Source organism: Harpia harpyja, chromosome 7, assembly GCF_026419915.1.
Source record: "Harpia harpyja isolate bHarHar1 chromosome 7, bHarHar1 primary haplotype, whole genome shotgun sequence".
Lineage (NCBI taxonomy): Eukaryota > Metazoa > Chordata > Aves > Accipitriformes > Accipitridae > Harpia > Harpia harpyja.
In genome coordinates, this window is record NC_068946.1 from 7,136,474 (window position 1) to 7,160,188 (window position 23,715).

The 23,715-nt window shown below is 36.8% G+C and overlaps 1 protein-coding gene across 6 annotated transcripts in view; it reads left to right on the forward strand.

Moving 5' to 3' along the window:
* PRDM2 (PR/SET domain 2) overlaps positions 1-23,715 on the forward strand; it is a 74,666-nt gene that overhangs the window by 38,543 nt on the left and 12,408 nt on the right. For 4 of the 6 annotated variants that reach the window (XM_052791472.1, XM_052791475.1, XM_052791471.1 and 1 more), the window contains 2 exons: positions 12,044-12,154; positions 13,586-17,960. In XM_052791472.1, the coding sequence (XP_052647432.1) occupies positions 12,044-12,154; positions 13,586-17,960 (4,486 nt within the window). Of the gene's footprint in view, positions 1-8,533; positions 8,593-12,043; positions 12,155-13,585; positions 17,961-19,944; positions 21,548-23,715 lie in introns of those variants that run through there. The other 2 variants (XM_052791473.1, XM_052791477.1) reach the window with 2 other exon arrangements.

Below are 23,715 nucleotides of genomic sequence, written 5' to 3' on the forward strand. Positions count from 1 at the left end.
TTAACTGAGCAAAAGACAAATACATTTGTGCTCTGACTGGGGCTTGTTTTCACTTTATTTGAAAAATGGAGGAAGTTGCCATTCCCTGTGGTGACTTTATGAGCCTATTGACCTTTCTTCATTTCATAAATTAAGCAGATACCAGTTTGCTGTCATCTGGTTTGGGGCAAACTATGAATTTAGTAACTTCTGTTATTGGTTCTTTTAACAAAAGCACCAACTGTTGCTGTTGTCCTGTAGTACACTCTTCTACATCTTGAGAAATGCACTGATCAGGCAACTGGAGCATTACAGTTTAGAGTTCCTTTGGAGATATAATTCAGTATATCTTCTGTTGTCAGAGAAGACTGAAAAGTGTTTCTCTAAGAAAATATCAATGGGCTGCAGCTGAAATGAATGAAGCACTTGATTTCACAGAGAAAGCTAAGCAAATCTTTCACAATTTCTCAGCAGATAAAAATGATTCGGGGACTACACTGTACATTAAAATAATGAGTTTACATAATGTTTACCCTCCTCCTTTATCTACTTTTATATACTAGAAAGGACCTGCGGTGATGTTCTGCCATATGACCCTTGGATTGTCACTGAAGTTGGAAGGAGATGAGTCTTTCCAAATTTAACAGATGCAGAGAAGCAAAGTTTTCATGCCTGCGAATGTGTCATGACAGTAGCTGCTTATTGATAATTAAAGATGTTCATTGTTAGGTTGGAGACCCAGTTCATAAAATGCGATAATATTTTTAATGGGGACTAATGGAAACCACTGTGTATTTACTATAGTAGGTAGTTGGTAATTCCATTTTTGTAATTCCACTGTTGTAATTCCAAGTTGTAATTCCATTTCCTGCTTAAGTTGTTAATCATATTGTTTTCCTTACCTTGTACAAACAAGAGTGCATGTTATTTGCCATATATTGTTTTTACATCTCTGTTTTTAGTGTCTGAGCAAAAAGCTCGGGAAATTAATAATGCTATGCTTGAGTAAATAATAGCCTTTAAAACTGTACAGAAAAAAGAAATACTGTTTAAAGCAAGCTTACGCTGCATGCCAGAACTGATACCATGGCACTTTGGAATGCACTGGTAAAAGGAGGGCAATAAGCGAGTGTGTGCTATGGGAAATACTACTGAATGTGTTTTCCAAAGTAATTTTCCCTTTTTGAAATGCAAGGTATGAATCTATTGCAAATCTATTGGATTGCTGCAGATAACATTAAAAAAAGATTTTCATCAACAAAAATGTGTGCTCTATCTATGTGGTTTTCTCTGTTGAATCCCCTAAGGTAAAGATTACCTCTGCAAGTTGTACTGAAGAAAAATAAGAGAATAAGAAGGCTAAAGGAAAGAAAACTGGAAATGTATGTCAAGGAGGGGGATGAAATACACTGTAAAACAGAAGAGGGTGATATTACTGAGAATACTGTTTTGTTGGAGAAAAATTTCTGACAAATGACATGTAGTTGCAGTAAGCAAAAGGATTCAGCTGGGTAAAAATGAGTAACAGAGGACAAATCTGAGTGAATGTAAATAAAAAATGTTGAGTGTGACCTTGTAGCAATTCTGAGGGGTTTAATTTTATACACGGGAGATTTAATCTGGTGGTAGCAGCACTGTCTGGATCCTACATCTGTGAGAGGCTTTGCTCTTGTTTCCTCAGTGTTAGAGACTCCTGTTACAGTAATCCCAGTGCTCTGGTTAGATACAAAGGCAGTCCTGTTTCCTGGGAATTGTAGCCCTTGTACAGCTGCATTCTCCAAGCCAAGCCATGCCCATGTCTGGACGAACGTTTGGATAAACTGTGCGTTTTTGGTCTTCCATGCAATTGCAGGTTTTCAGTAACCTTTCAAGAGTTCTGTTTGGCATGGTGGAGCAAAATTGCTCTTGATAGCAGAACACCACCTTTATCAGCAGTGTACGAAGGGCATTAGCTTCTGGGTCTGCATGTGGACTCAGCAGTCCTGTTGCTTTTTTTTTTTTCTTTCCTTTTTTTAAATGTCACTTATTGATATGACCACTACTGAATTTGAACATACCCAGTTTGTCAAACAGCAGAATAAAATGGCAGGTAAAGTCCTAAGCGGTTAACCTTTAAAGATAACTTAGCTAAAAACCAGATATTTTTGATCTAACCCTCTCAAATGTTTAGTAATCAAATAGGGCCATGATAAATATTTGGGTTATTTATTACGGATAAAGGCAGACTGATCTAATAGTGATCATTTTAAACTTTGTGGTACGAGTAGTCACGTGAGGTCTGTCATTTGCATTATCTTGCAAATGATGCTGTCAAAATGCATGCTGTTTCTTAATTATCTGAGTGCAGCTACATTTCAGGGAGAGCTATAGTGAATGTAGAAGCAGCGTTTTCTGGATTCAAGTAAAAGCTCATACTCGTTAAAGCAGAGATTTAAATTTTGACTAATTTTCTGTATTTAAATACAAAAATTGGATGCTCTATTTTTAACTGAATTGTACATAAAAACTGGCTAAATATAGACAACACCAGTTATTTCTGGAAAATCTGTATGCCAGCTGTCACTTCTCTTGCTGCTTCTTTTGTTTTAATACTTAGCAAAATAAAAGCTAATGCAGTATAACTACAGAGAAGAATGTTTATCATATTTTCTGTAATGAGTTGGCTGTGTCAATGGTAGCTGTGGTTAGCTATCAAGTAACTTGCTAGGAATTTGTAGTGAATGGTGGGAGGTTGTGTTATTAGGGAGGGTAGGAGGTAGAAATACACAACTACGTTGAGTGATTGAGAAATTCTAGAGCAAGTCGGATTGCGCATTTGTGTACTCTGTATCTGCTATTTTAGTTTTAGAAATACTGGCACAGGGGCAGAAGTAACATTTTTAAATCTCGCTGAGATAAAAGCTCTATGTTTAATTATTTACATTTAATTGTTTCATCACAGCTCTTGTGTGGGTTAAAATTGCATAGAATTAAACCTTGTGGATGTTTGCCATACTTTGTAATTGTTAGGTGACATTCTGGACTACTTAAGTTATTAAGGATGAGTAAGTCTTCTAGTCTTATAAATTTGAGACTTCCTATGATTTATACTCAGGTTAGTCAGAAGGCATAACATATAGGATTTGAATGAGATGCTGCAAATGTGGATGGCATACTATTGCAAACAGATAACATAAACTACTTTTTGCTCCTCTTTCTGTTGTGGAGGGTGATGGTACATAATTTATAAAACATGAAGTGTATGAAGAAGACTGGAGACAATTCCTATTTCAGTTTTTGTGGACGGGTATAATGTACTACACATTGAAGATAGGCTTCCCGCTTGTAGGATTTTTCAGCCTAAATGTTTGGGTTTTATCTGTTTATCTGCATTTTGTGAATAGCTTGGGCTAAGATTTTCTGGACTCATGAAGAACTCCCTATAATGGCAATATACTCCCTTTTGCTTCTTGCAAACTGTTGCATCATTTCTTTATGTTGGCATGGCATACCCTGTGATGCCATGCTAACATTTCTTGTACTGATTATTGTATAATTTAAGAAGTTTGTGGTCAGATATAGTAACATGATCTTCAGCGCTGTCATTAAAGCAGAGACTTTGCCAAACACTTGCAGAAATTGGTGTTTTAAATAGCCCAGCTCAGAATTTTCTTACACTTTCCATGGCAACAGGTTCATCTGTTATGCAAATGTCATGTTAACAGTCTCTGTAAATGCATTGCTCTGTTTCTTTTCTGCAAAATGGATATTTAGTGCTTGGTACAAACGTTATGTTAACATAGTTAGGTGTATGTGCATCTGTCTTCAGGTGTTATTGAAGTATCTTCCCAAGGCGAGACTTTGTTGCAACAGTTATAATCTGGTTGGAAAATGCAGTGATTCAAATGCTACTATTTGTATGTGAAGTGATAGTTAATGTGTAGCAATATGTTTATACAACAGGCAGTTCGATATTAATAGAATCACTGTGAAGTTTATCTTCCATGCTTATTCTGTTCCCTGTTCTCCTGCTTCTACTGTGTAAGCTTGAAAGTGTCTTTTTAAGGAGGAGGAGATCCAAGTTCTGCTGGAAAAAATTACAGAAGAACCTTTACTCACTGCATTTGCTTTTATTCTTGATGTCAACCAGCCGTTTATCTCTGCTGCTGTTGTTTGTGGTATTCAAGCAGCAGTAGTAGTACTGCTCATTGAGTTTCAAATTATAGCGAGGGAAAATACATTATCTAGATAAGTTTCTCTTCAGAGACCTTGCTTCCCTGACTTTTGCTTTTGAAAGATCCCTCCTGGAGACCTTCAGTATCAGGTGATGTGTGACCCTGTTGCAGGACAGACTGTGCATGCACCGCTTTTGCCTCTCCTACCAGCCTGTAACGAAAGGATGTGGAGAGTTGAACTAAGATGAGCGGTCAGTCCCTGGCATTTCAATTACACGGGGATCGCAAGCAGTTCAAGTGTAGTGCCCTGCCGAGTCTTTGTTGTAAGAACAGTGGCAGGGTTGTGCTGAGCACAAGGCTTGACAGAGAATATGAGCCTCCAGCTGTGGGAGGAAGCAGTCCAGCAGAGAGTGGTGAGGCCGGCATAGGCTGAATGTCCAGTTTTTTAGTACAGGGATGGGACTTTGGCTATAGATAAATCTCAAGGTTTTTTCCAATTTTTTCCCAACTATATAGCTATAGGTATTATTTCTCTCCACCTTTAAAATTATTTGATGTATTACGTTTGGGCAGACTGACAATACAGAACTAAGGTCTTCTGTAGCTCTAAATTATTCTCATGATTCTCAGGAGTCAGAAGTTAAAATTACGTTGTGATAATTTTTGTACACTGAAACAGCTCACATCAATTTTAGTGTTTTATTTGCTTAACGGTACCTAAAATTATGCCTACATAAACTAGTTGTATCTGATAACTTCATAATGGTATTGCAAGAAAAATGCCCCACCAATTATTTATAATAATGATGGATTGAGGGAAACAGGGTAATAAAGGCATTTAAATGTTGTCTTTTTCTGCCCATTGTCATGTATACTTGACAGCATTGTTGAAACAGGCCTCTTAATGATGCTGTGTATGTAGCCATTCTGATTTAATTGACGTCCCCTTTAATTAGATGTTTGTTTCAAAAATTGAGCTGTGCCTTGTATGGCTTGAATTTCACCCTCAGAATTTCTGGGATATGAATAAAAATGTGCTGCTTTTGCATCTTTTTTACATCTTTTTTTAATGTTCAGTTGTAGCAAGATTTAGTCTTGAAAATGGAAAAGTCAGTTAATGTTGTCATACTCAGCCTGTATTTTTGAATTGGAAGGATAGGTACCTTCCTACCTAGGGGAGGAGTTTTCTCAAAGGGTGTTAGAAAGGGTTTTATGTGTGCATACCCACCAACAAGTGGGATGCATTTCTATAGCCAAACTGGAAAATGCTCCTAGTATAGCATATCTTACACTAACAATAAAATAAAAGCTTTTTCTGGCTTGACTTGTACCAGTTCAGTCTGTGAAAAAAATCTCTGTTCTATGGCAGCACTTGAATATCTGAGCCTTGGGGTCTTGGGAGGCTTCCTCTTGGGTTTTGTAGTAATTTTTCTTGCTGGTACAAGAGCATTTTTCCCCAAAGCATTTGGTAGGCAGTGGTCTCATGTTTTGTTTCAGTTAAGATGCAAGCTTTTGAGTTCAAAAGACTTCTCCCCCCCCCTCCCCCCCAGGTGATAATGTACGGTTCAGAGTTTTTCAGCTAAGCTTGCTCTAAACAAATTTCAAAGCAATATTTAAATGCAAGTAGTTAAAAGGAACTTTGCTATATTGTTGTATTAACACTAATATTATGTAAGAAATATTGGAAGTTGATGTGATAATATTTAAGTAACTTTGTTTTAATAAAGCAGAATTGTTGAGGTTTTTTCTTTCAAGGTTGTAATCTTTTCTATTTCTAGCATAATATTTACTAGCTTTGTGACTTATCCCTACTATTTTTACTCTCTCTTCCTCTTTCTCTAATAATTTGCAGTGTGACTTTTTGAATGACGTAGTGGAATAACCTCACCTATCCTAGATCACTTAAAACTTTGGACAGCAATTTAAAAATGATTTAATTAGCATAGGCTGTGAGATGGTGGATGCAGTAAGTCAGATATTCTTTGTTGCAGTAGTATGATGGAGGTTTTAAGTCTGCAGTGCTTAACATGCAGCCCCTCATCAAAAAGGAATGAATAACTATGCAATGAACCTGTAGTATATACTTTGAAATGTGGCTCTTGGTTTAGATCTTTAAATAAAATATTTGCAGAACCTTGTGGGTTTGAGGTCATGTTTTCAGCAAATTTCTGTAATCCCTATGATTATATGAATAATTCTTATATACATATATTTATATGTATGAGGCATGTCGTACCTACCAGCTTTCCCTAAACGTTAAGAGTTCTTAGCTGTTCTCAGTGACTGTAAGCAGCTCTTAACACGCAGGAATGTTGCCGTTTTAGTCAAGTGGTTTATGATTTGGCATTACTGTCTGAGCAGGTGCTGGTAGATAATAATGAAAGGCTTTGTAAACAAGATTTCACTATGTAATGAACCGTAGCTAATGGTGGAATAAAAAAATAAATAAATCAAAAAGCAAAATGAAAACACTTAAATGCTAACAGAGGAAAATGTGTTAAAAGAACAGCCTTAGTATTCACATATTCATAATGGGCATTTTGAATTCAATACTTTTTTTTTGGTGCTTAGTTACTTCACTGTTTAATCAGTTCCATTTATTAAATAGGTAAGGTCTTTAACATTTATATGCTGTGACATTCACAGTTGGACAAGATTCTAAGAAGTCACTGCAACATGTTTCTGCTTTTTTTCATGTTCCTCCAGCCAACACAACTTGGATTTAATTTTTTGGAGCAATTTATGCTGTTATTTTGGATGTGGCTTTTTTTATGTGTACAAGGCATTCATGTGTTTTTCTACCCTGTCTTCTAGAACAAACAACTAGTCAGATTTTCACAGATGCCTGAAGGTTTAAGGAATTTACTTTGAAAAGCATGACATCTACCAGTATTCTGGATACAGGAACAGAGGAATTCCGGTGCACAGCAAACTGTTTCTCAAATGAAAAATCAAGTTGCATCTGTATTTTAAAATTCATTAATCAAAATAATGTGGAAATGGTCATGCAGTTGTCTTCTGCTGAATTTGCCATAAGGATTTTTTAGCTTGTATATACCACTTAATCTTTATTTTATTCTATCCAATGCCAAAATACTGATTTTTTTCAATAGGAGAAAAAAAAAAAAGTTGATTTATAGAATAGTAGCAACTACTGCATGGGATTGATGTAAACTCTCACTAATCTGAACCAGTCCCAGAGGGATTTGACTAGTGAGTTTATATTATTATACTGTAATTCACATCATGAAACTGCGTGGTGGTCGCTGTCAAGGTATAACATGCAAATTTCACTTTAGCCATACCCTTTCAAGGTGGCTACACTTGTCGTCTGTGCTCTAAGAATACTTTTCAAGGGGTCTCTGAGGTAGCTTCTCCACTGTTTTCCAGGAAGCTTGAGATTTGGGCAGGTATTTGTGGTACTTTTAAGCAACAGCACAGATGGGGTATGGGGGTGGATATGTTACTCGGCTGCTGTTAGTTGTTGACTAGAGATTTCAAAGGAATACTGGAAACTCATACCAGTAATTCTCTTCCCTTATTAACCCAAGATTTTTGGAGAGGCAAATGTCTACCTTTCGTATTTCTTGTAAGTGATCAAAACAGTGTTTGAGATCAGATGTGAGTGTCCTTACTTCATGATCTTAACTGTGAACATGTTTGGTGCTGCATTTAAAGGTTATTAAACATAATAGCATCTTGTACAATTTGGCAATATTTAATTACAGAATTTAGCTCCAAGTGTATGGAAAGACTGTGTTTAACTTCTTCCCTCCTGGCATCTGAGTATGCTTATCCCATCCCACCAGAAATAACTCAGTGGTTTTACAGTTCCATTAGTATTTTGGTTAACAGCAAAAATACGAGCACAGATAACTGTAGGTTGTTTTGAGCTGTCTTGGTTTGATCAATAAAATGATGTATGGGCAAATAAAGATGAGTTCTCTCTTTTAAATTCTTACTCTGTTGCCATCTGAACTCCTCTGGAATAAGTGGGACTACAGCATAAGTATCAGCTGATTATCTGGACATTGGCAGTAGCATGAGATCTCCTGTGCCTATTGCAATGTGTGTGCTAAATGTTATAAAGGTATTGTAAAGATGTAAAGACAGATAATGCTCGTGCTGACCTATCTACAACATAAGTGGAGGAAGGGGAGAAAAAGGAACCATATTTAAAAATTAAGTTGCAAGACAAGTTGATGCATTCCTCTTTTGATCTTTGTCACTATAGACAAGTAGCTACTTTCCATCTATTTCTTTCATTTTCCTTTGCATCTTTCTTTTGCAATTCTTTTAATATACATACACATATATTAAGTTCTGCCCTTCATTTATTCTTTTGTCATTGTTTCCATTTCACTTTCCCTGTGTTTCATTCCTGTATCTTTCTTGTTTAGACCAAGTGGTGGATCCAGCTGGCAGTAGCAGCCATGTAGGACCCTTCAGGAACCTGATGGTAAGTGCACGTGTGTACTTATACTCAGGCTTCCACCAGGTTCTGTATTCAGAGGCATTTTCCCCCTCCTGCAGACTTCTGTTAGTTCTTGACACCTTAAACTGTAAGAAAATTAAGGGACAGAGCTTGGGCTACTCATTGATATCCTTTATATCAGAATAGTAGGTTGCGTTTTTCATTGAAAATTTGCGGGAAGAAAATTATGCAAATCTTTGAGGTTTACATGGATTTAAAAAGCACTTTGAGAACTCATGGAGGAAAGTCTATCAAAAGCTATTAAATATCTTCAAAAGTTCCTGAACTCTAGATATGTGCAAGCTGAGAGAGCATACCAATGAAGTATCACTTTACTATTACTCTATTCTTAAATTCTCTCCCTGGGCATCTGCTATTGAGCATTCAGGGCCATGAAATGGATGCATCTGGGACAGTCATTGCCATGCTTGAGTATAGTAGATTCTTTTAACCTTTACAAAGAAAGCTGCAGCCTAGAAAATGAACAAACTGAAGCTGGTAAAAGGAAAACATCAAAAATCAGTTGGTGTCTCTAGTTGGTATGAGTTAGAAATTCATCTGATGCATCTAAAATTATGGATGTAGGTAAGCAATTTTGCTCGCTATCCTGAGTAAGAGCAAGTAGGTGCTGGGTGAATCTTCTCTTCAAATGCATTTATGCTTAAAGGCCAAGAACTTGAAACATTTCCAGCTGTATCAGTGAGCAAGTTGCTTTTTTTTCTTTTTTTCTTTTTTCTTTTTTCTTTTTTTTAAAGGAGTGTGGCAGGAGAGCTTACAAATGATCTTCTTTCCATCAGTAGCATAAGGAAGTATGTGACTTTGAGTTACTCTATTTTGTGTACAAATCCTGATATTCTAGTGATTTCCCAGATTATAATTGGATTTGAGGTACTACAAATTTTATATTATCTAAATGGATGACACTTTGGAAAACCTATGCACGCTTTAGCAGTATGAGTGATTTTCGTTGTTGCTTTTACACACTTTACCTCATACTTTAAAGAGCACAGTGTGTTTCTTACCTTGTTATAAGGAAGGATGAATTGGGTCTTGGTTTAAAGCCTTTTACGGTAACCTGTCATTATGCTGAAATTCAGTGCTGCTGTAGAATTAGATGTAGAATTGCCCAGTGACTTCATCTGCAATACCATCATATGCTGCACCACCTAGTAAAATACTGTCTCTAACTGTGTCCAGGTTTGGCATAGACGAGAGGGGCCTGTGGACCAGTCTTTTCCTTCTTGTTTCCAGTCTCACCTGCAGAGATGGGAGATGAATCTAGAATTTGGTCATTTAAGTCAAGATACTGATGTTGGTCTTCAGGTGATAAGCAGTCTGCAAAAAAGTTGGTAGCTCTTAAAGGGTTCTAGCAATTAAGTACATTTTGTTACGGCACTCCTAAGGTGTATTGTGATGCATGTTTGATTCCCTAGGAATGTATTGAAATTGTACATTTAGACCTTTAGAAATGGAACTGTTTGTTGATTGTGTTACTGTACGTTTCAAGAGTGATTTCAGGTGACTTGGCAGATATTTTGGAAACTTATTTGAAATCCTTCATACTCAGATCTTGGTATTACCAGTTGTAATTACAAACATTAGAGGTGCTGATAATAAAAAATTATGTTAAAATTGGACATTCAGTAGCCTATCAGGTAAAGACGCACTTAAACTCCTTATGCCTGTGTGAATGCTAAAACAGACGCTAAATCTTCTGACAACTTGCAAGTGTTTGGTACAAAATACAATTGAATATTGTATTGTCAAATAAACCAGTGTTGGTTCGTGATGGTAGGTTTAGACACAGGGATTGTTACAATATTTGAGGATATTATGAGATAATCGCTAGTTCACTTTAGGAAGGGTGCATGTGTATTTCCCAAAGGTGACAAAACCTCATTCTGAGTGACTATTGTCAGTTTCTTGGACAGAAAACTGTAAAATTGGAATAAGGAAGTAAAAAAAGGATAATTATATACATGAAACTGAAAGACAGTGGAATTTGGGGAGAGGCTGTGAAATCTGAGCTCCTTGAGAGGAAATACAGATAATTGTTTAGATAGAATAGAATGTTCAAATAAAAACAAGCGTTTCCTTTTAAAGCTGACCTGTCTCTGATCTCTTCTATTGGAGGGGGTGCGTACTTGGAAATTTTCAGTTTGAAAAGAGGAACATTTTTTTAAAAGACATTTCAGTTTCTTGGCTCAAGATGTGAAAAAAAATTTCAAGGGGAAAAAAAGGAGGAACTTGCTGACAGGATTGTGAGTTGGAGGAATGAGCTTCCAAATAAGAAATGGGCTTAGGGCTATGATGCACACTTCTGATTAGAAGGGAAGGGTCAGTGCATTAAAAAGTAGCATTTTGTGTGTGAGAGGGAGTAGTGGAAGAATTTGGATTGCTGCTTCTGGACAATTCTCATTCCTAAGAGGTGGTGTGTAGAAGTGTGAAGTTTCGGGAGACTGGTGTCTCAACTACAGTGTTGTATGTAAAATAACTATTCTGTATGGAGACTATGTCTTTGCAGTGAATTGAATTGGAAGACCTTAAGAGTTTAATTTGTTATTACGCAGTCCTTATCATAATCGCGGTATCTTATAGGACTGAATCTTTAAGATTAATGGAAAAAATTAGCAGTATAACTTTGTAGTGCATTGGTAAATGAAGTTTTCGATGTCTTTACATCTTGTGTCACTGATTAGGGTTTCGCATAATGCCGTTTTGGCCTAATCTTCGTTGTGTTCATCATCCTGTACAACTAATACATGCTTCTTAATTTTGCTTACAGAAAGCAAACTTGTTTGTGTCAGTGGACGTGATGAAATATCTTTATATTTTGCTGTTACCCAGTTCCATCTAATTTGGTTTTACTGTCTTTGCCTTGTTGGTCAAGATCGTGCTGCTTTTAGTCTTCTCATAATATTGTTACTTCCTTGCTTTTAATGTAACTCTCCAAGTCATTATTCAGAATGTTCATAAAAGTAGAGAAGCCTCAGTGGGTTTCTGTTTCATGAGGTCTTCCAATTAACATTAAGGATTAATAGTATATGAAGAAATTTCATATTTTCCATATACTTGTATGAGATACAGTAATTTAGTAGTCATATGAAGGTATTGGGTAACTGTATGATGTGCGCTGGTTAACTCTGGACGATAACATTTCTGTTATAGTCTATTCTTGCTTTGAAAGTGAGTAAAGTATTTTGGAGTCTTAGGTTTTTAGAAACTCATCTTTACTTTTAATTTCTTCTGGGCTCTAGGGACTTACTACTTTATCTGGATGCTGTCCTTTTTACTGATCTGTCATTTATATTCCTCAGGAAAACAGGGTTTCTACAGAATGTTATATTCCAAAGCTGGGTGTTTTAATTCTGCCACTCAAATATGAAAAATAAAAATTGTTGAAAAGGATAATAAATGTTGGGTTTTTTCTCCCCAGGAAAGAAAAAGACTCAGGAAGGTAAAAACAAGGGAAAGAAGGTAGCAGATACAAAACAGAAAAAGGCTGTTTTGGATTCTACTTCTGCAGATATGAGGGATTCTAAAGAAGGTGAGTTCTTGAGTATCTTTTTTTTTTTTTTCCTTCTATCTTTTTGAATCAAAGGACACTTTTTGTCACATTCAGTATGTTAGCATGTTATGTTAGTGTAGCAAAGTGAACATGTTTATGTTGTTTGCCCAAACTTTTTTATTCATAAGGAGCTTGGATATCAGAAGTAAAAGTATCAGGAAAAACTAATGTACTGTAAAATGTAGACATAAATCCAAAAACTTTAGAACAGAAGAGCAGAGAATAGTCCTTATTCTAAAATAATGTCTTTGGAGCTTAGTTATACAGTCATTATTTATTGCTATTTAATGGAAGTCAGTGTCAAGGGGAAAAAAATACAGTATTAGTGCACCGGCTCGCTGAGCATGCTGTTTGTCCTGAAGATTATCTGCAAAGGTTGTTTATAAATTGGCTTGGCTTTTTTCACATAGTATGTATGTTAAAATGCCTGAAAGATACTTTAAATATATATTTTTCTGTCTGTTTTACAAGAATGTAAAAATTGCCACTGCTGTGTAACTGATAATGTTTAAAGCTCTGTAGAGGTACTGATTTCTTTCAAGCTTCTTTGCTTGAACTTCTTTTGACCCATAACTCTTCCATTCTTTCGCTCTGTTGTCCTTTCTGCTTGTACAACATGTGTACCACTGTTCCAGGCATCTTATGCCCCAGCCAGGGAATGGAGAGAAACTTCTTGCTCTGTACATGTAACCACTTATGCAACCTTGTGTGAGTTAGCAGCAAAGTTATTTTCTTCAGCAATGGATATCTGACAGCAGATAGGTAAGACTAGCGTGCAGAGGTGTGAATAAAGAATTTGTCCACACCAATGAGATGCATGCAGGCTCTGATTCAGAAGTGTAGGAAATAGCCATTCAGGCAACGGCCAATAGAAAATCTGTTATAAAGAATGGAAAGTACTATGCCAGATACAAGGTACACCTTGCTGTGCATTACAGTACAAATCCAGATTGTTTTTTTGTTAATAATTTTGGGAAAATGGTCAAAATTGCTTGACAGCCTTCCTGTATACTTTATGTATATCTATTGCAGTACTTCCCTGACACTTATTTGCCATAAGGAAAGTCAGTGAAAGTTTTTTGGAGGTTTCTTGAAATGTTCTGAAGTCTACCTTGAAATGTTCTGGTACTCTTCAGGCACTTCTGGGTTTCTTGGCCACAATATTCAGTCCAAAGATTCTCTGTTAAGTCTAGGCGGTTGCCTACATTTTGCTGAAGTTCCAGAAAGGAAATTTCTGACTACAGTTTTACTCTCAGTACTGAATCACAATAGTGAGAAGTAGTGGTATTGTGTTGGGTCATAAGTGTTGGATATGTTGTGTTAGAGGAAAAGGTAGAAGAAAGGTGTAGCATAATTTGAAGTGTTTGGTAAAAATGTCTCATGCTTTTCTTTTCATGCTTTGTGTATCAGGTCATAAAGAGGAAGATGAAATGCCTTCTGTTTCTGCTGTACTGTCCCTGGAACAAACAGCTGTGATTCAGGAAATGGTGAATCAAGATGTACTTCCAAAGCTAATGATCCCCAGTCCTACCAGTGAACCACAAATGGTAACTGAAGACAAACAAGGAGAAGCAATAAACTGTGTTTCAGATGATTTAGATGATGATGACGAGGATGATGATGATGAAGAGGAAGATGAAGAGGAGCTAGAAGATGCCAACATGCCTAAAGAAAATGCTGAAATGCCTTTGATTTGTGAAGAAAAGTTAGACTCTATGGAAGAGCAAAAGAGTACGTCAGAAGAATCTCCAGAAAGCTCTCCAAAGAAAAAACTTGTTGTGAAAATTCCAAAAGCAAGAGGTGAATCAAATGGTGATGTTCAGGAAACATTCATGTTTCCCTGTCAGCATTGTGAGAGGAAGTTTACAACAAAGCAAGGACTTGAACGCCACATGCACATCCATATATCTACTGTTAACCATGCTTTCAAGTGTCGATATTGTGGGAAAGCCTTTGGAACTCAAATTAACAGGCGAAGACATGAGCGACGTCATGAGGCAGGGCCAAAAAGGAAACCGTTCTTAACACTAACATCATCACAACACTTGGATAATGTTGCTGATAACCAAGTAATTGTGGATGATGGTCTTAAAGATGACATGAATGTTTCCAGTCTTGTGCAAGACTCTGTTGTCTTGGATTCTGAGAAAGTTTCCCAAGAAATGTCAAACTCCACTTTTGCTGAGGAAAATAAGGAGCCCAAAGAACTGCATCCGTGCAAATACTGCAAAAAGGTTTTTGGAACTCATACCAACATGCGGAGGCATCAGCGTAGGGTTCATGAGCGTCATCTTATTCCCAAAGGGGTCAGAAGAAAAGGATTCTTTACTGAAGAGCCACCGCTTCAGACAGAGCAGGCCCCACCAGTCCAGAGCGTATATATAGCAAGTACAGAAATAGAAGAGGAAGGTGAAGTAGATGACGTCTATATTATGGATATTTCCAGCAATATATCTGAAAATTTAAATTATTACATTGATGGTAAAATTCAGTCCAACAGCAGCACTAGCAATTGTGATGTGATTCAGATGGAGTCCAACTCTGCAGACTTATATGGACTAAATTGTATAATCAGTCCAGTCACAGTGGAAATTTCCCCAAATTTAAAGGTTACACAAACACATGTGAATGAACCTCCTAAGGAACCATCTAGCAGTGGGAGCAATGAATCCAAAAAGAGGAGAACTGCCAGCCCTCCTCTTGTACCAAAAATAAAAACTGAAATAGACCCAGAACCTATAACTCCTACTAGTTCTTTAAATCTTCCTCTTAGCATTTCAACAGAAAGCTTACCTTTTCATAAAGAAAAAGGTGTTTATTTGTCATCAAAATTAAAACAGCTTCTTCAGACACAGGACAGTAAGAAGATAACTCCATCAAGTGAAATCCCTAAAATAGGACCTTCTGTTACATCATCATCTATTTTGCCTCCAGTATCCAGTAGATTTAAAAGAAGGACCAGCTCTCCTCCCAGTTCTCCACAGCACAGTCCAGTACTTCGAGACTTTGTCAAATCAGGTGAGGGCAAAACTGTGTGGAATGATAATATTCGGAGTTCAAAAATGCCAAAGTTAGAAAGCCACAGCAACTCACCTGCTTGGAGCTTGACTGGAAGGGAGGAAAAAGAGACTTTGAGCCCTCTTTGCTTTGAAGACTATAAAATATCAAAAGACTGGACAGCAACTCCGACTTTTGGCAATGTGTGCAACCAGCAGCCGCTGGATTTATCTAGCGGTGTGAAACAAAGGTCTGGTGTCAAAAATAAGAATCAGGTTCCCTGGGAATCTGTTCTGGATTTAAGTGTGCATAAGAAGCCTTGCAGCGATGCTGAAATTAGGGAATGTAAAGAAAATTCCATGCAGCCAACCTGTAGTGGCATTAAAAAGAAGAAACCAACCACTTGCATGTTACAGAAGGTTCTGCTGAATGAGTATAATGGAACAGATGCAGCCATGGACAGCACACTCGGTGTAAACAGGAGCGCGAGCCCGAGCAAATCCCTGGAGCCTCAGGCAGAACCTGACATGGATCCCAGTCTATCTGCATCGTCTTCTGTTGACACTCAGCCCCTTAGTTCCTCTGTTTCCCCTGTGCCACAGGCATCTGCTGTACCTTCCATGTGCCAGCTGCCTCCTTTGTTAACACCAACCAATCCTCCTTCCCCACCGCCCTGCCCGCCTGTGTTAACGGTTGCTACATCACCTCCTCCCCTTCTTCCGACAATGCCGTTATCGATTCCAGATGTCTCTGCCAGTGCCACTAACACTTCTTCTTGTCCTTCGCCACTTTCTAACACTACTACCCAGTCTCCACTACCAGTTCTTTCACCTACAGTTTCTCCTTCTCCATCTCCTGTTCCTTCTGTTGAACCTCTTATTTCTGCTGCTTCACCTGGTCCTCCTACACTCTCTTCCTCATCTTCTTCCTCTTCTTCCTCTTCTTTCTCCTCCTCTTCATCGTCATCATCTCCATCTCCACCTCCTCTCTCTGTAGTTTCTTCTGTTGTTTCCTCTGCTGATAATCTTGAAAATACTCTCCCAATAATAAAACAGGAAGAAGCTGAAAATGAACAACAGAAAGCCAGAGAAGATCCTCATACTTCAAGTGAATCGGCAGTAGTGCAGGAAACATTCAATAAAAGCTTTGTGTGCAATGTCTGTGAATCACCTTTTCTTTCCATTAAAGACCTAACAAAGCATTTATCCGTTCATGCTGAAGAATGGCCCTTCAAATGTGAATTCTGTGTACAGCTTTTTAGGGATAAAACAGACTTGTCAGAACATCGCTTTCTGCTTCATGGAGTAGGAAATATCTTTGTTTGCTCAGTCTGTAAAAAGGAATTTGCTTTTTTGTGCAATTTGCAACAGCATCAGCGGGATCTCCATCCAGACAAAGAGTGCACACATCATGAGTTTGAAAGTGGGACTTTGAGACCCCAGAATTTTACTGACCCCAGTAAGGCGAACGTGGAGCACATGCAGAGCCTGCCAGAAGATTCTTTGGAACCTTCTAAAGAGGAGGAAGATGAAGATCTAAATGATTCCTCCGAAGAGCTTTATACTACTATAAAAATAATGGCTTCTGGAGTAAAATCTAAAGATCCAGATGTTCGTATGGGCCTCAATCAACACTACCCAAGCTTTAAGCCACCTCCATTTCAGTATCACCATCGTAATCCTATGGGTATTGGAGTTACGGCAACAAACTTCACTACCCACAATATTCCACAGACATTTACTACTGCCATTCGATGCACAAAATGTGGCAAGAGTGTCGATAACATGCCTGAGTTACACAAACACATACTGGCCTGTGCATCTGCCAGTGATAAAAAGAGATATACGCCTAAAAAAAATCCAGTACCACTGAAACAGACAGTGCAGCCCAAGAATGGCATGGTTGTTATAGCTGGCCCTGGAAAGAATGCCTTCCGACGAATGGGTCAGCCTAAAAGACTTAATTTCAATGTTGAGATTAGCAAAATGTCCTCAAATAAACTAAAAATAAGTGCATTGAAAAAGAAAAACCAGCTTGTCCAGAAAGCTATCTTGCAGAAAAAGAAATCTGCCCAGCAGAAGGCAGAATTGAAAAATAATCCATCCGAGTCAGACTCTCACATCTGCCCCTACTGTAATAGAGAGTTTACTTATGTTGGAAGTTTGAACAAACATGCATCATACAGCTGTCCCAAAAAACCTATCTCTCCCTCCTCTAAAAAGAATTCTTCAAAAAAAAGTGCAAGTTCTTCTTCACCTGCAAGCAGTGAAAAAGGCAACAACCAGCGTAGGCGAACAGCAGATGCAGAAATCAAAATGCAAAGCATGCAGCCTCACTTGGGCAAGACAAGAGCACGAACCTCAGGACCTGCACAAATCCAGCTTCCCTCCGCATCCTTCAGATCAAAACAAAATGTTAAATTTGTACCTCCCATTCGATCCAAAAAGCCAAATTCATCTTCTTCATTGAGGAACTCTAGTCCCGTAAGAGTGTCCAAAATGTCCCATGTTGATGGGAAAAAAACTAAGGTGGTCGCTAAGAACAGCTCGTCTGGAATCTCAGGCAAAGCGTCCCGGAAATTGCATGTCAGAATACAAAGGAATAATAAAGCTGTTTTGCCAAGTAAGTCTGCTGTGGCAAGTAAGAAAAAGGCAGACAGATTCACTGTAAAATCTAGAGAGAGGATTGGAGGACCTATTACACGAAGCCTACAACAGGCGGCAAATGCAGAGGCAGCAGAAAACAAAAGAGATGAAAGCAGTACAAAGCAAGAACTAAAAGATTTCAGGTAAGCATTTAATTTGAAGTTGAAACAACACAGGAACTTATTGCTTGCTGTTTTGCCAGTTTTCTTGGTCTTTTTTGAGTTTCTCATGCTTAAATAAAAAAAAAAAGGTTATTTTTCCTAAAACGTGGTTAAGTAGCTCAGTCATGCTGAGGTATGATGTACATACTTGATGCATTTTGTCATGTTGTCATGAAATAATACATAGTTTGTATAGAGAATGTCTTTAATTATAAACTGAATTGAAAACTCTGGAAAAAAAAATGTCAGTACCTGAGTGCAAATAAACTTAACGTCATTGAACTTAATGTTATTGGAGACACTGACCTTGTATTTGATATCTAACATACATGGTGGCCCGAAATCATTTTAGATTTAGTTTATGGCAGTCCACTAAGCTAAAAATAATGACTGCATTTTTTACTCACTAAAATAACCTGCATTGTTGGTTTTTTAATAAAAAGCATTCTCTGCATATCATATAAAAAAAACCATGACCAAATACTTCAAAAATGTATGTGCATACTAATTGAGTCAGATCATGAAATGCTTAATATAAGGGAAATAGACGTGTAAATAAGGGAAATAGACGTGTAAGAAAAGTTACATGAACGTGTAAATTTGTTAGAAGTATCACGCTCTTATGTTTCAGTATAAACAAATTTTATAATTAAAGTTCTATTTCTTTTTGAGAAGAAGCATTTTAATCACATGAAAGGGTAATACTTCAATAAATAAATAAAATCTTAATCTACGTGCCTGAGTCCCGACTTACGTCTTCATGTAGTCTCTCAAATCAGTAGGATATTTTGCAAAGTGTTTATAACTTTTATTAGCGTGCTCCTGCCGTGTTATTCTTGGAAACAGGTATCTGATTTGCCGAGTAACTCGGAAAGCTCACTGGTAATGAAGAGTTCTTTTGGTTTTGGTAATTGCAGTGCCTGGCTCTGATTAACACCAGATTTATGGCTGAAGGTAGTATTTTTTTTATCAAAGTAATGGATAATGGAGGAGGGGGAGGAACTGGCAGCCTCCTTCAGAACAAGTGTCCCCTAGCTGAATTTGTCAAGAAATGTCAAAATCCAAACTGTTTGCAGCTTGCGTGTCTTACGGTGAAGACCTCCTAGGTGAAAATCTTGTGGAAATACTTTTGTAAAGTAAAGGTTCAATATAATAGAATTATTTCAAAGTGCTAGAGGGGAATTTGACTTAAAATAGTCAATACCCAAATTAGGACGTGTTGAACGAGAAAAATGTTACTGGAATTTGGAGACTAATAGTGTAAAAAATGCCTTTAAGGAACGAGAAATGTCTACCAGGCCTGTTCTCTTGGGACATAAACATCTTCATGTTACTTAATTCTAATCAGCTGCTGTCTTAGTCTTAAGTGTGAAACTGTATTTTACATGATGCCAGAACAGATCAGTAGTATTTGAAGCCAGAATGACACATCTTTCCATCTAAATTAATCATTTGAACTTAAGCAAAATAACCGAGTACTTGGAAATCTGTGCATTTGGAAATTGTTTAGTAGTATTGGGGGTAAATAACAGTGTACCTAGGGGTAAGATTTCCTTCACTGTCTTAAATACTGTTAGTTTACTCTGGCAGCTTGCAGTCTTTACTGGTTTAATGAATAGTTATTCTAGAAGAATTCTTGCTTTTTGTTTCTGAAATAATGTTCATAAATCTAGATTGTCTAGTCAATTTTTTTTCATACCAAGTACATAGTATGAAGAATTTTTTTGCCTTCATACACTAATGTCAGCACAGGCTAACTTCGATTCTACTCTATGTAGGCACTGTTGGTGTTTGTTTTTTTTTTTTTCCAGTAAATATTAATTCTTTGTATTTTTTCAAGACTTGCTTCATGTAATATTTGTCTCCAAATTTGTTTTTCACCTTTCAGTTTTTCTGTGTAAACATACTCCGTTCACAAATAGTTTGTTTTGTCATTTATCTTCAGTTTTTGTTTTTTATTTTCTAGGAATCTCCTGTAAAAACAAAACAAACAAAAAAATCCCTTAATGACATGGTAGAGCTGTTGCATGCTCAACTTAGGATAAGCACTACGACAATGGATGTGAAATCCACCAAGGTTGCGAAACCAGCTGAAGCTGACTCACAATCATAAAATTGCCTGCAGGCTTCTTGCTAATATTCAGTGTCAGGCATAGATTTTCTTATTTCGTGCCTGACACACATGCTGGGCTACGGGATGATTCAGATAAAAGAGAAGGGTACTATTAAAAACAAAACGAAACCCACACGAAACCATCAAAGAAATAGGGGGATTAACGAAACCAAATCTTTTGCTCTTGTGTTTGCTTAGATCCTGGTTTTGTCCGTACCTTCGTGAATGGCATACAGGCAGTTCAGTTGTATACTTGGCAAAGCAAGTTCCTTAATTTTGTCAGTAATTCAGTGTAGATTCAGGGACAACAAATGTTGCTGCACTCAAAGTATTTTTGTCATGTATTAAGTCTTTTAAAGCCTTTTGTCTAAATGAATCAGTAGAGGCCATCCTAGCACGACAGAATTTCCTTTTCTTCTCACCTTCTCCTCGCTTTCTGAGTCTTTTAGATGTCCAGCATACAATGGGAAAAAGCCTGATTTGGATGTTTTATGGATTTTCCAAATTCCTATTTATACATGCAAATGAAACTTTATATAGCAATGAAATACCAGTATCAGTTTCTAAATACCATATATATAATGAATGCAGTGTATCTTTTTATCAATAAGAAGGCTAGACCAGGACTACATACTTGTATATTTTGAAAGTGAAATATATAATTACTCTAAAAGGTCGTACACCTCTATCTAATAACTTAAGACAACAAATTGGTCTGTTGTTCATAACAGCTTTTTATGGAAATATCGTTTGTCATGTGTTCATATAGCTTTCAAGATTAATGACAGAATTGATGGAAAGTGACTAGTTTTCTTTATACAGCCACCCCCTTTATTTTTTTTGTTCTTGACTTAAAAAGTAATCTACCTCTTAAAATTTGTAGTTTAATACTTGTTTGGTGAATTTGTGCCACTTTAACTTTCACTTTCACTATCATTCCCATTTTGTTACATTTCTGTTATGGGGACTTTATGTTGAAATATTGTATAAAGCATTTGTAGCAAGTTTAAAAAATAAAATATTTAAAATTATTTAAATTGTTTTGGACACTTCAATTGTACTATATGTGATTTACATTTTACATTAATTTCATTTTGTTTTCATTTTGGGTTGTTAATCTTGGAGCATGTTCCTGTATTAAAGTTTGCTGTTAGTTATATTGTTTCTTCTATTGGAGAGTGATATAAAGACTATTCTAATGAAAACATTAAAAATTGCAATTTGACATAAAAGTGGGGTTGTCATTGCTTTTGAACATTGTAGCCTTGCTGAAGATACTGTAAATGCAGGTAAGCAACTGAAGAGGGATTTTTCTCCTCCAACATGCAATACATCATGTGAGTTGCAGATGTATTAAAGAGTCTTTGTGGTGTTGCAAGCACTTAATGACCAACTAGATGGAACCATCATGACATATTTTATATAACTGTAACCAATAAAGTAAACTTTTTAAAAACTTGTGGGAAACTTGCCTTTTGTATGGAAACCAGATGTACATTGTTTCATTTTTCCTTGTACATCTAGAAGGAATTAAGTGTGCTTGCATCCTTTAGTTGTCTACAACCAGTTCACTGAAACAAATTTATACCAAATTTAAGACTTCTGAGTTAGTCTTAGATTTTTTTAATTGTGGACACAGTTAATAAATTTAAACTGTTTTAATTAAAATTACACACACCATTTCAACTTTTTCTGATACTATAATGTTCTAATTTTATATGCTTTAAACTTGTGAAATAGCTTAACTTAGAAAATACATGAAAAGAGTTTTGGCTTTGAGAATTTTGGAATGTTGTATTCCACCATCAAGATAGGCGTTCTCCCTCCTGCAGTGGAGCTGAAGCATCTGTGTCCATATTAGTGTGGCAGTTGGATGGAATAATGTAACACTGTTAAGACTAACGGTGTTACAGTAGCCAATTTCTTAGCATATTCACTACTAATCCAGTAGTAAGTTAATATTTTATGTAGTTGTCTATTCAAATTAATATCTCTGAGTAAGATTCTTTGGCAACTCCCTGTTTATTTTCTTATGTTATACGTCATTCCTTGAACATGTTATCCTCTCCATAACAAAGTTTTCCCTGCATTTTAACTGATAGGGAAAATCTGGTACTATGATGCAGAAGTTCTAACATTGTTCATTGAGTATTTTTGCAGGCACATCTGCATTGTGATAATATACACTGCAGTTTGATAGTTGCACCACAATTAAAGGGTGAATTCTTAGTCTAGTTTACAGCAGCAGTTTTATCAATGAGGTGGTGGGACAGCCACAGTGAAGGTTTTCAGTGTTGATTAGGTTTTACTATGTTTACTGAAGTGACAACACTTTTTTTGCATACCCTCAGTTGTATTTGAATATTTTATAAGAATTAGGAAACATGAAAAAAAAGTAAAAACTCCCATGGTTTTGAAGTACCGAGAGTGGGATATAAACTTGTCCTTAATTAGTTGTCTCACATCTTTTTTTCTGTTATTGACAAATGAAATACCAGTTGGTGTTTGGTCTTACTGCAGTCTCAGTATTTTGATCGCCTTGTAAGGATTTATTAGAAATGTCTAGCAGTGAACTGATCATAAATAAACCAGCTTCCTTCCTCATTTCTTAATATTATGGCAGAAATCCTGTTGCAATTGTCTTTACTGTTTCTCTGCTGTGATATTAAATCCTGTTGTGTCCCAAGGATGTTGTCACACCGAGATGTTCACACACGTTCGTACACACCAGTTCTCAAGTGCTGTGTGATGGAGATCTGTATTCAAAATAAGAGATAATCATCAAGGAAGAAGTTTCATTCCTAAATACGCCTCATCACAGATAGGATATGTACAGCTTTTATAGTTACTAATACTATTGCATCTCATCTGCATAATTGAATTTCTATGGCTTTTATAACTGCCTCTTTATGATCTGAATGCAACAATAAAGCTGTAATGCTGCCTACAAAGTGCTGACATTTCTTGAAATGCATCCAAACAGGCAATGAAAACAATTAAACTTGTCCTGTTTACAGAGACTAACTGACATGCTGGTCAAGATCAAATGCAGTGTCAGTTTAATAAAAACAGTAATGCTGAAGCATGTATGGAGATGGGAGATCTAGCACATTGCATTTACCTTTTTTCCCCCCATTATACGGTTTGCTAGAAGGAGTTAAAACCAGCTTGTATCGGAGAATGTCTTAGATATGTTCAATCTTACGCATTACAAGACAGTCCGGGTGATGCAGCCAGGCCCCCTGCATGTAATTTTTCCTGCCTTGCTCTGCAAGCTCCTGACCCTTTCTGTAAGCTACCTGTAGTTGATTTAGGCTAGTGTATTTCTGGTACTGTTTGTCGGCATTTTGTATTGTAAGCCTTTTATTTAAAGTTCTAGTTTAGTTTCTGATGATTTTCTTTAGGGAGATGTCATAGAAAACTAGACCCTGGCAATTTGATACGTAAATTTTCAATTTCAAGTGTAGAAATTAATAGCGCTTCCTTTACTTACTGAGGTTTGTGACTTCATTTCCAAAATTACGGGGCCAGTTCCAGCTTTTACTGGAGTCAAGTTCAGCTAAGAAGCTGAGTTGCAAGTGATAACCTGTGACAGACAAAGACTTTGTGAATGACCTTAAAAAG